Source organism: Hemibagrus wyckioides, linkage group LG25, assembly GCF_019097595.1.
Source record: "Hemibagrus wyckioides isolate EC202008001 linkage group LG25, SWU_Hwy_1.0, whole genome shotgun sequence".
NCBI lineage: Eukaryota > Metazoa > Chordata > Actinopteri > Siluriformes > Bagridae > Hemibagrus > Hemibagrus wyckioides.
The window spans coordinates 14,609,974-14,626,188 of record NC_080734.1 but is presented as its reverse complement, the minus strand read 5'-3'; the positions used below and the strand labels follow the sequence as shown (position 1 = coordinate 14,626,188).

General features: G+C 37.9%; 1 protein-coding gene across 1 annotated transcript; it reads left to right on the top strand.

Annotated features, from left to right (window-relative positions):
• The first annotated feature begins 840 nt into the window (after nucleotides 1–840).
• sox7 (SRY-box transcription factor 7) lies at nucleotides 841–4,531 on the top strand. Its single transcript, XM_058379574.1, has 2 exons — nucleotides 841–1,506; nucleotides 2,624–4,531. Exons 1-2 carry the CDS (start codon nucleotides 1,275–1,277, stop codon nucleotides 3,586–3,588), a joined length of 1,197 nt encoding a protein of 398 aa, XP_058235557.1. The 5' UTR covers nucleotides 841–1,274; the 3' UTR covers nucleotides 3,589–4,531.
• Nucleotides 4,532–16,215: the final 11,684 nt, after the last annotated feature.

Here is a 16,215-nt window from a genome sequence, read left to right as displayed (position 1 = left end):
AGTGTGGAAAAAAATGTCTCAAATGGTTTAACGCCTGAAATTGAATAAGATTTGAGTAACTTTTTACTCATTTCCACTCACATGCTCTAAGCTCTGCCCCCCAGACTTGGTTCAGCTAGAGTTAACATCCTAAATAGAATTACTAATAGTAAAGACTGTGTCTTTTATACGTCCTTAGAAGTTCGACTGATTGAAAGCCAAAGTTCTCATAATGATATAAGAGGAGGTAAAGGGAAGTTGGGGGTGTGTCTAAGAAATGACTGTCGAACATAAACATTCCAGACCAGAAGGCAGGTTTCTAAATTGTATTTTTGTCCAGTAAGTTTTAGAATTTCTAAATAATTGTCCACAGTATTTAGTAAGCCTTATTAGTAAGAAAGGAAACATATTTCCCTCAGATGCTCAGAAAAATACTACTAAAATCTTGTCACTGTGTATCTTTACTTTAACTTTTAAAAGTGTTTAAAATGACAGAAACGAAAAGAGATTTATGTGTCAATTAAAGCATACATAAAAGTTTTGTGATATCTAATACAAGGGACAGGTACCTTTTTTTTCTGAGCTTGTATACAAGCCTGATATTTGGTCCTAAGAAAATCTTAGAAATCACTTACTTACTTACTTACTTACTTATTTATTTATGTAAGAGATCATAAACAGATCTTCACCCCTAATTGTTCATTTAGATTTCTCAGGATTCAATTATTTATAAACAATTGTCGGCAGCTGTAACTCCACATACCACGTGACGTCTGTCGTTACACTTCAATAATCATAGTCAAGTGTCACGACAACACAAGCAGAAACTCACTTTGGAGTAAAGGGTGTTGAGGTAGTTTCCTCCGTCCTTTTTTTTCCGCACGTCTCAAGTTGCAATCAAGGAGGAGCTGCGTGTCCTGCGGGGCCTGTGCTGGAACCTGCAGCTCAAATATAAAGCGCTTCCCCATGCACAGGGAAAGAGTGAATCACTGCTTTCGAGGAGGAGTCCAACCGAGCTCACCGTTCTCACCCAAGCCGACAAACACAGAGTAGCTCATCATTTAGTACAGTGAAGGACAGATACACACACACACACACACGGATACAGAGTAGCACACGCAATCAGGTCTTATTGGGGCTTTTTGTTTCCCCAATTAAAAACGAATCTGCAGGCGAACTCGCACGTGAGCGCAAGCGAAAGAAAGTTTCAGAGAGAGTTTGAGACTAATTAGCGCAGGTAAAGTTTTGACATTGGAAACAGTGAGTGAGTGAAACAGAGAGAGAGGACTGCGCACATGGCTGCCCTGATTAGCGCCTACTCGTCATGGCCGGAGAGCTTCGAGTGCACATCCACGGATGGAGACGCAGCCGACGGCCGCACGAGCCACCGAGCAGCGGCGGATAAAACCCCCGAGCCTCGCATCCGCAGACCCATGAACGCCTTCATGGTGTGGGCTAAAGACGAGCGCAAAAGACTGGCCGTGCAAAACCCGGACCTTCACAATGCAGAGCTCAGCAAAATGCTGGGTAAGATTTCAAATATATTTCTCATTAATTGATTTATTATTATTATTATTATTATTATTATTATTATTATTATTATTATTATTATTGTTATTGTTTGTATCTTCATCCAGAACTTTCTTACACTGACATTATCACATGCTAAAAGTTTTAATGGGTCCCGATACTGGTCTCTATTTTAATATCACTTTTTTCACTTTTTAAATAATACATTTTTATTATTAATAATATTATTAGTGTTCTTTAACGGTATATAAATGTCAGGATCTGAAATAAATCGCTCTTGTGGTGAAGTAGATTGTAGTGGTATTTGCGGAGATTCCATCCGAAATTTGTTCTTAAAATACAGTTCAAAGTTTTAATAAAAGGTACAAAAGTTAAAGCCCTTTGTTGTACTGAACCCGTTTATTTATACTGATCCTCAATCATTTTTAAACATTTTATCAGTATTATTATTATTATTATTATTATTATTATTATTAATACTGATCTAGATGATGTGGAGTTTACGGCGGGGTATCCGCTTAAATCAGAAAATCTAAAATAAAGAAATTATTATTATTATTATTATTATTATTATTTTTATTTTTTATTATTATTATTCTCGTTTCCCCCCGTTTAGGTCTTAATTTCAGAAATACTTTTAAACGTCGTTAGGAAGAAGTCGCATTAGTATACATGTAGCTTTTCCTTCAACTACTGCATTTACTATAAAATACATAACTGAATAAAATAAAAACACAAAAAAACAACAAAAGAAAACCCAATATAATTTGCATCTAGTAGCATCTATTAATGACTATCACTAGTAAGAATATTGGTTTTATTTGAAAAGTAAAATAAAGAACAACATTTTATACTCTCTCAAAGAGTAATTCTCTCCTTTCATTTAAGTGATTTATGAAATATTTGGATCTCATGTTCTTGAGATTAAATATTAAACTTGACTGGCTGGATGTGGTTTATGGAAAACTGAACCTCAGTGTCTTTGTAAAAGCAATAAAAACAATTTTTTTGTTGTCAAGATCTTTGGATTCTGTTCTGATAATACCCCAAAAAACTTTTGTGAGTGAAATAGCAATTTGTCTAACATTTATACTTTTTTTCTGGGTTGTGATAGGCAAATCGTGGAAGGCCCTAACTCCCTTGCAGAAGAGGCCGTATGTGGAGGAGGCAGAGAGGCTGCGGGTGCAGCATATGCAGGACTACCCTAACTACAAGTACCGTCCTCGTAGGAAGAAGCAGCTGAAGCGAATCTGTAAGCGTGTTGAGCCAGGCTTCCTCCTGTCTGGCATTGGCCCTGACCAGAGCTCTCTGTCAGACCCACGAGGTTGCTGTCACCCCCTGGACAAAGAAGAAGAGGGTTCTGTTGGTGGGAGCAATGGATTCTCTTCCCCTGGTGCAACTTTGCCTGGTGTGAGGGTCTTCAGGGACCCTGCAAACTCCAGCAACAATTTTGACACATATCCTTATGGCCTTCCCACTCCACCTGAGATGTCGCCTCTCGATGTAGTAGATCATGAGCATCCGTCCTACTACTCAGCCTCCAGCTCTGTCCCCGCCACCGGCTCCTGCTCATCCTCTGCTTCGGGCCCTGAGGAGCAGCGTCCCACCCCGGCTCACATGGGCAGCCCTCCTCCTTACCACCCCGAGTACTCCCATCAGTCCTCTCTTCACTGTGGTAGCACGCATCTGAATCACATCCCCATGCCACACCAATGTAGTGGAACGACCCTTATCCCCACTCCTCCACTGTCCTACTACAGCACTTCGTTCCCTCAAGTTCCAGTGCACCATAGCCTCCAAGGCCACTTAGGGCAGCTCTCGCCCCCACCTGAGCAGGGTCACTTGGAGACTTTGGACCAGCTGAGCCAGGCTGAACTGCTGGGTGAGGTGGACAGAGATGAGTTTGACCAGTACCTGAACTCCACCAACTATCACACCGAACAGGGCAGCATGACCGTGACAGGACACATCCAGGTAACACCAGCATCTACTTGCCCCAGCAGCACCACAGAAACCAGTCTCATCTCTGTACTGGCCGATGCAACAGCTGCCTACTACAACAATTACAGCATTTCTTAAAGAGTGAAACAAACCAATAGACAATAATTTAAGTCAATTAAGACAAAGCCCATGGACTTCAAATGGGTCAGCAATGTGATTGGTAGGTGAACAAAGGAGGAGTGATGTAGAGAGGACAGGAGAAGCTGCAGGAAGTCAATGGACACCTCAGGGATGCATAGATAAATGCTCTAAAGTTCATTCCCATCTTTGTTTCCAAAAAAAGAGAGAGGATGATGATGATAAAGTGACTGGACTAACTGTTAGTTCTACTGAATGTTCTCATACTTTGCCAGAGATGCTTGTATATTTGCTCTACAGCTTATTTATGTATCTAAATGTTTTTGCATTAATCCATATTGTATTGCTGTTTTTTTTCCCCTTCTAATAATCATCTTTAATACAAACCTCATTTTTTTTTTTTTACCTCAAGACACCATATTTAAATTGAGACTGGACTCTTCAGCAATTTTGTTTTCCATCGGATTTGGTGTTTCATGAAGGAAATTCTGTAGTCTCCCTTTTCTATCCACATCCATATGAATATATATTATACTCATAAATTGTTACCAAGAAAATAATAATAATGAATATTATTGTATGCTGATTTAGGTTTGTGGCATTAATTTAATTTGAATAAAATACCAAATTTCTAATTTCATATCTCCACAGATATCAGTGCGATATCTCAGATTGTAGCTCACAAAGAAAGTCGATGTATATTAAAGATTGGGACGTTTGTATGATTGTTATGAAGGACCGGGCATTAGCATTTTTCTTTCCTTGACAGTCTGCATTGTGTATGTTGAAGTAAACCCAGCACATTGACAATGTTTGTTTATTGTTTTGGACGACCTGAAAAATAATGCTTTGTAGATGCTCTAGCGTTTTGTGAAATGTTATAATGAATGTTCTGAGAAGCCAGACGAAACGGGCTCCAGTGAATAAAAACAACATTTAAACACAGGTATAAAAAAGACTCTTGTTTTGGTTGTCATAGGTAGGCCAGTCTTCATTATCACTGCTATGTGCTCCATATTTTTATACATTGTTTTATTCTTTTTTGTGTGTGTGTTCAGTGTAAAATTAGTTAATTGTATGAATTGATTTAAATACTTTAGAAGTGATTTTGTTTCAGACACAAATTGCAAAAATAGGTATTTGTTACCAAAATCAACCTTTTTTTTTTTTTAGCTCTTCTAATAATTGTATGTTGAGATTGGCTTGGCTTAGATGGTATATGCACCATGGAGCTGGTGGTACCCGCCCTGTGTTCCCAGGCTGGTGTGGCTAACATGCCTCCTGCTCAGTTTCACTCCTCCACACTTGCAGTCTCGGCTCTCTCTGTCTTGCCGCCTCCATTCCACTGGCCTTTTGTTTGCTGTGTCTTAGTCGGAGTGTCTTTCTTAAGCAGAGACTCCCCTCCTACTCCACCCCCCCCCACCCTTGCCCACTCAACCCCCCCACCACCACCACATCTCTCCCCACATACTATCTTGCTGATGCAGACTTTCATAATCTCCATGAAATAAATAAATGCACCTCAGTCCTGTTGACTGTTTTACACGTTCATCGTTTTTCTTTTTCCCCTCGCTTTTTTTTTCTCCCAAAAATTCCTCTTCTTTTCGATAAAAGGAATCTGGTGGGGGGGGGGAAGCGGGTGGTGGCGGGCGTTTGACAAATCCTGGAGTCTGGCTTGGTCTTCCTGCGTTTTTTGGGAACGGTTGAGTCGCGTTCCTTGTAAAGAGGATGTAGCGGAGAAGCAGTGTTTCCTGCCTGATAAGAGTAAAGCCTCTCTCCGTCAGGATGTTTGGGCCCTGGCTGGTCCATGCATTAAAAGAGCCCATGGCAAGGGAAAGGGAACCTGCTGTTCGTTTTAGCTGGGAGGAAACATGGCTCTCACTGATTAATATCTTACACTGTGGTGTTTTTTTAGGGTTCTTATTTGACCCTTCTGTGGCCTGGCCACACACTGTGGACTCAGCACAGATTCTCCTCATTTCTCCTAATTAAAGATGGTCAGGAATATCCACACTTTTCCCATTAATATATGTTATTGATCACTTCTGATCATTCTGAATGAAGTACATTAAGTATCATTTCTCATGTGTCAAGATCGGAAAATGATTTCAGCAGAAAAAGATTATCGCTCTTGCCTGTGGCTATATGCTTAAAAGGAGATGGTGTTTGGGGCAAAGGGGATTTTGGGTCAAGGAGCCTCAGGCTTGCATCTCACTCATAACTTAAAACCCAGACATCTCAAGGTGCTCACTGCCCTAGGGGGCAGGGCATGGTGACATAATAAACAACAAATATATTTTCATAGTCTAATGATCAAGGACATTTTTTTTTCTAGACAATAAACGTATTAACTTATTTGTTTATTTTTTATCATAATGTTTTTTTTAATGCAGTAGTTGCTAGGTGCTTGCATCATATTCTTTAGTTATTCATTTTAATGATCAGTATTCAGTAATTACTATTAATTATTCAGTTAATTAGCCAGTAAAAGGAAACTAGGGAAGGTATGCAATTTTCTATGAATGTTACTAAAAATTCTGCTTGGTACTCGTGACCAAAGCACAGATGCACACATTGTATAGAGGATATCAAGGAGCCTGCTTACTCTCAGGAAATGAGGGCAAATGTTCAGCTCATCTGCTTCAGTCTTTGTCAGTCTTGGCTCAATACAACATGGCTCAATTCACAGTGTCACCTGAAGAGTGGCCCCTATTTCCACATCCCTTGAATAGGCTAAAAATAGCTAATAAAAAAAATAAATGATAATAATAATAATAATAATAATAATAATAATAATAATTTGTTTTTGATTTCCTTAATATAAAATGTAAGAATTTTTAGTGGTGCACATAATTTCCAAGCAGTTATTTTATTTTCAATTTAATAGCATAAAATATTATACAGGTAAGATAAAATAGCTGACTAAGAATGAATCATCTTCGCTAGGTTCATCTACACATTGCTGTGCAGGTTGTTTGGATGATGCTTGTGTGTTGTAATATAGAATAGACTCTTAGTGGGACAGAGGTCGGAGAAGACTGTTGGAAATTCAGCTTATTTTTGTGACGGTGTTTCAGTAATGATCAGTAGTAATGATCTACACTTATTTGGACATGCTTAATTGTGGTGTTTTACCCAGGTTTCGCTTTATGTTCACTTTATGAAGACATGTTCTCTTGCAGTATATCCCTGTAGTTTATTTCCGCTCTTGAAGTTTCAAAAAAATTGCTTGTGCTTTTAGAAAAATGCCGCCTGAAAATGATATACATGCCACTATCATCTTTCACTATCTGAATGCTTTACTGAAGCATAGGCCAACTGTTTCAACTTTTGTTTTGGTCTCACCTGACCACAAAGATAAGATGTTTCCCACATCAAAGAGATTGATGGCCAGAGTTTTTGAGGTATTGCTTCACATATAATATTTACATTTTGCTGTCATACTGCATAAATATCCTATAATATTTATATTTATATCCACATTCATATTTATTTTAGACTCCTTAAGATGTGCCGCATTTATGTCTGCAGGAAACAGGCTGAGTAAACAAATTTCCCTTTTTTAATGACCTCTTCTTGTTTTTTTCTCCATGATTGCTCCCTGGATCAGGTCCAGTGTCAGGTCAGAGACTGTCAGGTAGTCTCAACTATTTCCTGTTTCCCGCACGGTGACGTCACATCACCAAGCAAATAAACAAGGTGACCTTTGCAGGTACATGATGCTGTGACAGCGTGTGGGCGGCCCTCGAGAGCACATCTGGCTAAAATATTAAGTATTCTCAGGGAGAGGCGATTATGCATAATGACATCCCTACTGGAGACACACTGGCTTGGACTGTCCATGCCTGCTTGGGTGTGGAGAAAAGCTGAGCGCTAGCATGGGGCCTCGTCCGGAAGTGAGTATGAAAAACATCATATAGTGCCGGTATTAAAGGAAGTCTGGAACTTAAAGGAAGTGACTTATTGGAGGTACGTGTCATGAGTGAGGTATCTCTGGCTCATTGTAGATAATGGGAATGATGGCTGGTGGATGTTACTAAAAAAACTGTGTAATTTTGGGAAAAGTCGTTATAATTGACTCATAATCGTCATGATTGTCAATGGTGTCACATTATTTCAGTGACATTTTAGTCTACTTTCATTTAATATTAATATTAAGAGTTCAATATATTACCCTTAGTGCCATGTGACTCTCTTGTTTCGTCTTTACCTAAAGCAACTGCAGCAATGCTTTAGTCCTTCAGTCTCTTCAGCTCTCTCACCTCATCATCTCTACAGTCTTCTCAAACAGTTGACTATTACATCAAGACTATTACGCTCATGCTCTTTTAGATTTGCTAATCGGCCAAGTTGAGTTTTTGCTGCAATTTAAGTGCATCAGAGAGCTGCATTGCATTCTGCAAGGAAAGTTCTTGCTCTTATGTTTTTAAGAGCTAACAGTTACTCCTTATACTTATATCAGTTATGTTCATCTAAATGCATACTAACTGTATGTTCCCCTGAAACATCAGGGTGATTGACAACCATGGAATGAATGAAAATATAGCATGAACCAACAAATTAGCACCAGGACTATTAAGCACATCATACATATTTCAGTATAAACCTTTTTTTTTTTTAAATTGTGTTTCAGGTGTATTTTTCCTGTTTTATCCATTATCTTATTTGCATCACATGATTCAATATAAATCATTTTTGATAGACATTTTTTTAGACTTTTAACTGGGACATATGTTTTCAATCCCCTCTTTCCAAGTTGATCAGCAGTTTCTCTGTTGTGGTCACTTCTTACACTATCATATTAATCCAAAAGGGATACAGAGCAATAATAACCTGTTTACTGCTCATACTTGGCATCGATTATTGGTGGCTGGGGATCATAAGGCTAGCCATTCTCCTGCTCATTGTGCTGGAACAACAGACTCGGCAAGCAGTGTTAGTGCAGGCGTGGAGCATGGCTGGTTGAAGAATGGAGCAGATCGGGCCCAGGGCTGTGTGCCATGTGGTAGAGCCAGCACACAGGTACAGATGGGGACCCCTGGAAAACTTGAGGGACGGTGAAGCTGGCCAACGGACATCCACCTGTACCTGTGTATGAATACACCAGCCGTATAGAGTAGGACACATGTTTTCTGCAGATACCGAAGGGTGCCATTAACTGGGAAAATAAGGCTGGTGTTCTACTGCCAACCCTGGGATCTTCAGTTACCTTTTCAGGAAAAAAAAAAAGCAATTCCAGCATCAACATTGCACACCTTGTTTTCTCCTGTTTATTCCAATCGGCTTGAGATGCATACTAATTACGGGGATATTCTGATTTGAATTTAACCTCCTTAAAATACATAATAAGAATACATAATAATAAGACAATGCAGTTGTTACAAGCAGATTAAAAGTTTGCTTCAGAAATTCTGACACCCTGATAAAAATCGTTCTCTCTCACTTGCTGCGACACATCTTCTCTTCTCTGGTAAAATGACGTGTAATTAGTACATCTGACTCATACACAGAGAAAATGACTGAAAATATTAATGTGCATGTCATTGCAGGGTCAATGCATATAAACAGCACAAGCTGCAGGTTTGTTTTTGAGCAGAACAGGATTTCCCCGGGGTGTCATAACTCTTTAACCCCTACATGGAGGAGGATGTTCCTATTGTGCTTCCTAATTGCAATGTGGATCTTTCATTTAGTTTGTGAAAAACTCTAGTCATGTCCTGTTGTCCTGTGGGCAGATGGATGAATGTACTGGAATTGCAGAGTTGTCAGTAATTTATCTGATCATTTTAATCAACCTGTATGTCTGATACAAATAAGTGACAGTGCTGAAAACATTGTCGTTAGGAAATTCTGATCAGTTTTTGGCATTCACTTCATATTCGCAATGAAATGTAGGAAAGCATTCATTACCATGTTTACTATGCAAGTAAACGAGGATGGGAGTCAAGTTTTCTTCCTTATATCGTCTCAGGGAGTTTTTCCTTGTTACCTCTGGCTTGCTCGTTAGAAATAAATCTAACTTTCAATTTAAAATATTGTAATTTATATTCTGAATTTTTATATTCCTGTAAAGCTGCTTTGCGATAATGTCCATTGTTAAAAGCTCTATACAAACGAATTTGAATTGAATGCTGTTGCTATGGAAAGTATACAGTACTGATGTCACTACAAACAATAAGTTAAGGAAGCTTTATGTTCAAATAGATTTATCCTTCTTCCTTTGAGGCCCCGTCATTGTGCCTCTATTCAGGGGACTTGAAACTACCAGCTTCCAGGAGTATGGTAACATTGCATTAATGTACGTTTAAACTCATTTACCTTAAATAAAAGTTGAAAAATGTATTCACACAAATTAGTTTCAGGCATGTTGTATGTCACCTATTTTTCATATGGGACAATGGAAAATATTTTGTCACATGTAATGTCATTTTTCTGATTTGATTTTCACTTGTATATTAATTTTGCACGTGTTCCCATATTTCACATATATTTCATATGATATTTGATATGATATGAGTTCATACATGCAGTTTAATTGTACTTAAATCACACTTTGATTGTATTTAAGTTTCAGTAATGCAAGCAATTTTTTCACGTTTTCACTGGATTCTCAGTGGATTGTCACTGGAAATAAATTGTGCTCTTGTTTACTCGACTAATTTCCCACAGTTGTAGTAATGACAGTGATGAGTATTGCCTTAAATTGTTTCATCCTGCCCTGGACTAACTGGTCTAGTGCTGTTTTGTTGTCCAATCCACAGTGTGGCCTACGCTCTACAGAAATATCGCTGCTGGATTTCTTTAATCATCTTACATTTAACATAATATAAACCTATTTTTGTAATTACATTTAAATCACAAAATAAATAATGCTGAAATGGAAGGAAGAATAATCTATATCAGTTCATTCTGACCCTGAGCTTTTTTTGTTGATCTTGCAAAACATCAGACTTCAAGGTGCAAACATCCACAGTCAAATCTTTGACTCAAACTAAAGTAAAGAAGCATCAATGCCTTGATCCTAGGTGTTTATGTGCGGCAACAGCAGGAGCAGCAGTAGCATGCTGACCTTGGCCAATGCACAAAGTAGCAGCACTTCCCCACATGTGTGCAAGCATTTTGTATGGATGTTGTTGATGTCTGGATGTTGTTGATGTCTGTTAGGAATCTCTTCCTGGTGGATGCTCAGGCTCATTTCCTTTAAGACTTCACATCAAATGAGACTCCTGGAAATGAGTCATAATATCCCCAAAAGCCTGACAGTTTGCCATGACAGCATCTTGGCAGGTGCAAAACAGGATGTTAACTTTTTTGACGCAAGTTGTGAACCCCATATGTTGTCATACGTTTTGCAAGAATGTAAAGGGTCAGTGCCAGAATATTTAATGAATGTCTTGAGTCATTAAAATTTGGAGATCTGAAACGTATGCACCTTGAACACTCAAAGCATGACCACCAAAACATGATATCACTCTGTAAGGCATCCATGTAATCAACAACACCAGCTGCATACAGAGATACAACAATGCATACCTGAAGCTTGTTTTGAACAGCTTGTTGTAGTTATCAGCATCATTTCAGAATTTGAGGATTATGTACAAACATGGTATAGAACTATTTTTTAAAATCATTTTAGATTTAATATTGTATAAATGCTTTTTCAGCACACACGTGAGTAGGTTCTCTGGAAAGTGCCTATTTTATGTTATGTAGGCTTGCATGCATTTTGTTCTTAAAATAAGCTCGGTCCATGAAAATAGGTGGGATTCTCTTTGAGAGGCAGATCATGAAGCTATTCTTGATTATGCAGGCAAGGTGGAAAATACTCGGGCACTGCAAAGCCATTGTTTTGTAGGTTAGCTAAATTTGGTCTTGCTTTAAGGTAACATTAAAGCTGAAGGAGTTAAAACATGATCTAATAAAATTGATATGCCAGCTCAAGATCGGGTAGTGTGCAATTAAGTAGCCTACAGTAAGTGACAATGCATTACAAAATTGTGTTTTTTGTTGTTATTTACATAGATCATTTATTTCTCCATTTCTTTTGACTCACCATCTGCTGCTGTGGAAGGTCCCATATATATATATATATATATATATATATATATATATATATATATATATATATACAAACACACTCTCTAGATAGATAGATAGAGAGAGAGAGAGAGAGAGAGAGAGAGAGAGAGAGGTGGTGTCCTGCAATGCAGTTGATAGCTGCAGCATTGCCATTGCTTTGTCCCAGCAGTGTCTTCAATGCTGTGGCCACATGAAGGTTGATATGTGATGTCACACACACACACACACACACACACACACACACACACATATAAAGCTTCAGATGTTTAAGGTGTGGAAGTGTCTCTTTGTTCAGATGAAATGTAGCCCAATAGAAGTTCACCTCTGCTTTGACATACTGTATTCTCTGACAGCTCACCCATCATTAACGCTGCTTCAAGGTGGGTTCTAGCTTTCTCATGACCTCCTGGACAAAACCATTAGAAGACGAAATAAATAAATAAAAAAACAAGCAAACAAAAAAAACAAACACAACAACAAAACAAACACAACAGGATTTAACAGCATTGGTCTCTTTTATACAAAAAATGTTCTTTGATTCTCTGCTTCATTTATTGTCTATTTCTGTATAGAAGTTTGTCACACACACACACACACACATTCGCATCCGCACTTGACCAGTGTGGCTACAAAACTGCATCATGCATTTTTTTCAATCGTTCACAAAATTGTGTACAAGAAAATAACATTAATAATATTTCTTGTTACAGAACTAATATGAGTTATAGCTGTTTTTGTCACACACAGTGTATATTCATTGTACTTTAACGTTCCACTACTGTTCATTAGTGTACAGACCAGGCATTAAGTGATGCAATGTAGTTGAGTTCTGTAACATTAACTATGTAAAGACACTTATTATTATAATCTAGATTTTAATCGTTATTTGTAATATAGTTAACACCATACATTACGTTATATGGCCATAGCTTTGCAGACATTGTATGGATGAATGTATAGATTCAATCATTCCCTCTGGATGCAGCTCATGCCTGTTTTCTTCTGTTTTGAGTCTGTTCTCTTGTTTTCACCTGAAAAGACACGACTTGGCACGACTTCTTAGGCAACACATCCACTGTGAATCTGTTGTTGCTTTTTGTTAATTTCATTTTGAACACAATCCATCTTTTGCTATATTCTGTGCACTAAGTGCTAGAACTTAATATTGAAAAAAAAAGAGGAAATAAAGTAAATCCACGTCAATGTTTTTTCTTTCTTTTCTTCTTTCGTTTTTTCTTTTAACACACTTATCATTAATTGTGTAATACAGGGTTGTCAAGCTAATTTTTGGTAATGGTCCATGCTACACATTACTATAACACACTAAATCCTCCTCTTAAATGTGTTTTTGTTTACTAGAATGTTTCAAAAATATGTATATTAAAAAATGAAAAAAGGAAAAGGTGTGACTGCGTAAGTATTCTCCCCCATAGCTGTGAAATTCCTAAATTGGTTCTTTTGGAAATGAAAATGTCTATGGCAGGATTATTTTTCGGTTGTGAATGAATAAGTTAATATTATTAGCACATTTGTTTAGTAGCTGAGATTCTTGCACTCAGTTTTTACTGCTCTGTTTTGCCCCCTAGTGGAATTACAGTTTTTTTAAAAATATTTGTTTTATTTTAAAGACAGTTTCATTACAGCCTATAAAATATCTAAATTGATTTGGTGACCTGGATAGCTGGACAATATCTTACAGATGCCTTGATGTCTGACAGTCATGGTATAATGATGCTATAATACAATGATCAGGCATAACATTATGACCACCTGCAAAATATTGTGTTAGTCCCCTTTATGCTGCCAAAACAGCTTGTCAGGCATGGACTCCACTAGATCCCTAAAGGTGTGCTGTGGTATCTGGCACCAAGATGTTAGCAGCAGTCCTGTTAGTTGCAAGGTAGGGCCTCTATGGATCGTATTTGTTTGTCCAGCACATCCCAGACCACCTTCTTCCATTGCTCCAGTTATGATGCTCAAGTGCCTATTGTTAGTGCTTTTGGCAGTGCACAGGGTTCAGCAAAGGCACCCCGACTGGTCTGCAACTATGCAGGCCCATACGCAACAAACTACGATGCACTGTGTATTCTGACCTTTCTATCAGAACCAGCATTAACTTCTTCAGCAATTTGAGCAACAGTAGCTCGTCTGTTGGATTGGATCACACGGGCCAGCCTTCTCTCCCCACGTGCATCAGTGAGCCTTGACTACCCATGACCCTTTCGCCAGTTCACCACTGTTCCTTCCTTAGACCACTTTTGATAGATACTGACCACTGCAGACCGGGAACACCCCACAAGAGCTGCAGTTTTGGAGATGCTCTGATCCAGTCGTCTAGCCATCACAATTTGGCCCTTGTCAAACTCGCTCAAATCCTTACGCTTGCCCATTTTTCCTGCTTCTAACACATCAACTTTGAGGATAAAATGTTGACTTGCTGCCTAATATATCCCACCCACTATCAGGTGCCATGATGAGGAGATAATCAGTGTTATTCACTTTACCTGTCACTGCTCAAAATGTTATTCCTGATGCCTGATTATTTGTGAAATCATCTATTACTTTAAAGGAAAGTTAAAGGTTAATTTATTAACAGTTAATTTAGGTTATCTGAGGTCTCAAAAATATTTTTACCTATACAACGTGATTATATTCAGTTACACAACCTCTTTTTTCTCTATAATAGTTATAGCTACGACTGTAAATATTGTGAAAATATTTCTTTTTTGCTATGAAACATTGACACGTTGAAAGTTAAATCTAAATCTCTAGCTAGCAAAAGAACTAGCTTGATAGATAGACAATTTAGGTTTAAAAATACCTGTTAACTGTATTTACTTAGTTTATCAGCTACAGTAGGTGATGTTATAATACATTTTTACATATAATTCATTTTTAAATAATACATATAATTCATTTTTCTTGAACAGACTCAGCACTAACTGTAGCATCGATTGCACACAGGCTACAGGCTTATATCTCCTTAATCAGTATTACACTTTCCCTTTGCCTACACCTCCAACATTTCTACACTGTGATTGGTCCAATGCTGGAAACTTGCAGATTAATGAGCCATTAATGCGCTTGCTTGTAAAATAGAATACTGGCTAATGTTTGCAACATGTATACAAGCTAATCAGTGGCAGGATGTTGGAAAGACACTCGTTTTAGTGTACAGTAGATAATATAAGTTTATTGTGAGAACAAACATATAAACAGAAAAAAAAACAATCAGACAAAAAACATACATGCTTAAACATTAAGTAACAAAATGTACCAATGAGGAAATAGTACATTGTGTACAATGCATTGTATTTGCCACTGGATTATTTCAATTACATGACAGATTAGTGATATTAATATAAGTAATATTTAGAATTTACTGTATGTTTGGAATTTATTATGATTTATAATGTGACAAGACTAAAACTTGGCTAAACTACTGGACATATTGATTAAGAACTATTTCAGCTTCTGATGTTAATGGAAATGAACGTAAATTCTTGGTGGGCATCAAAAAGCAGTTGCATAAATTCCCCTTTCAGTTATGTCTCTAAACCAGCAACCACTGGGCCAAATAAAGAAAGTCCAAGGCCAAATATAGCAGGAGCTCTTTTGAGAACTTCATACTAATCAGGTCTGACGTACTGATGGAGGCAGCAGTGGCTAATCCCGAGTGTCAGGTGTGGGGCCTGAGAACTAGGTCTCTTGTTGAGAAAGTGAAAGAGTGTACAAACAAAATGAAACCTAGTCCAGTTGAGAGCTGCAGATTACTTTACTAATCGTTTATTCAATTGGGAGATTCTTTTATGCAGTGTAATATTATTAGTAATAATAATAATAATAATAATAATAATAATATATTAAATATAAAAAGAAATAAAAATATTAGTGCATTATGTATTGTGCTGAACCCTTCGTATACTTTCTCTGCTTTTAGTCATTGAAACATTTACTTTGACACTTTGTGAGTGTCATGATTGCAAGTGTTTTTGGGTAATTCAGCAGTACAGTGCTCTTTGATGGTCTTCTGGGATGTTCCTTGTTGGTGTCACTACAATATTTGAGTGCTTGCTTCATAACAAGGTACTAGAACGCTGACATGCATGCCTGAGCTTGTCATTAGCCATTAGAATATTTCACATTTGTAAACATGCTCTAATTACATACAGAGTGTTATTCGTAAATGGAAACAGTGCAAAGTGCAGTGTTATGTAATTGCAATCTCAAATACCTTGTTGTGTGCTCTAATTAATTCTCAGGAGCAGCAGTGCTAAGTTTGCGAGGAGCTACACTAAACACGTCTCCTCTTCACGGAATGGTGTAGGGCTTGTCATGTGTTCAAAGCCTCAGCAGATTTTAATACCATCAGGGTGATTAGCTAGGCTTTTAGTTCTATCCTTAATCTCAAGGCCCCGATGAGCAGACAGGCCCTCCCATGAAGCAGCGCTTTTGAACCGGGAGTTTGCTGCAGCTGCACTGCATGTAGAAACACTTTAAGGCAGTCATTCCAGCTATGGATCAGTTTCTTTCATTTCTTCTACTAAC

Coding starts and splice junctions, on each gene's coding strand:
- sox7 (XM_058379574.1), top strand. CDS start 1,275: ATGGCTGCCCTGATTAGCGCCTACTCGTCATGGCCGGAGAGCTTCGAG. Junction 1,507..2,623: donor AGAGCTCAGCAAAATGCTGG/GTAAGATTTCAA, acceptor GGGTTGTGATAG/GCAAATCGTGGAAGGCCCTA.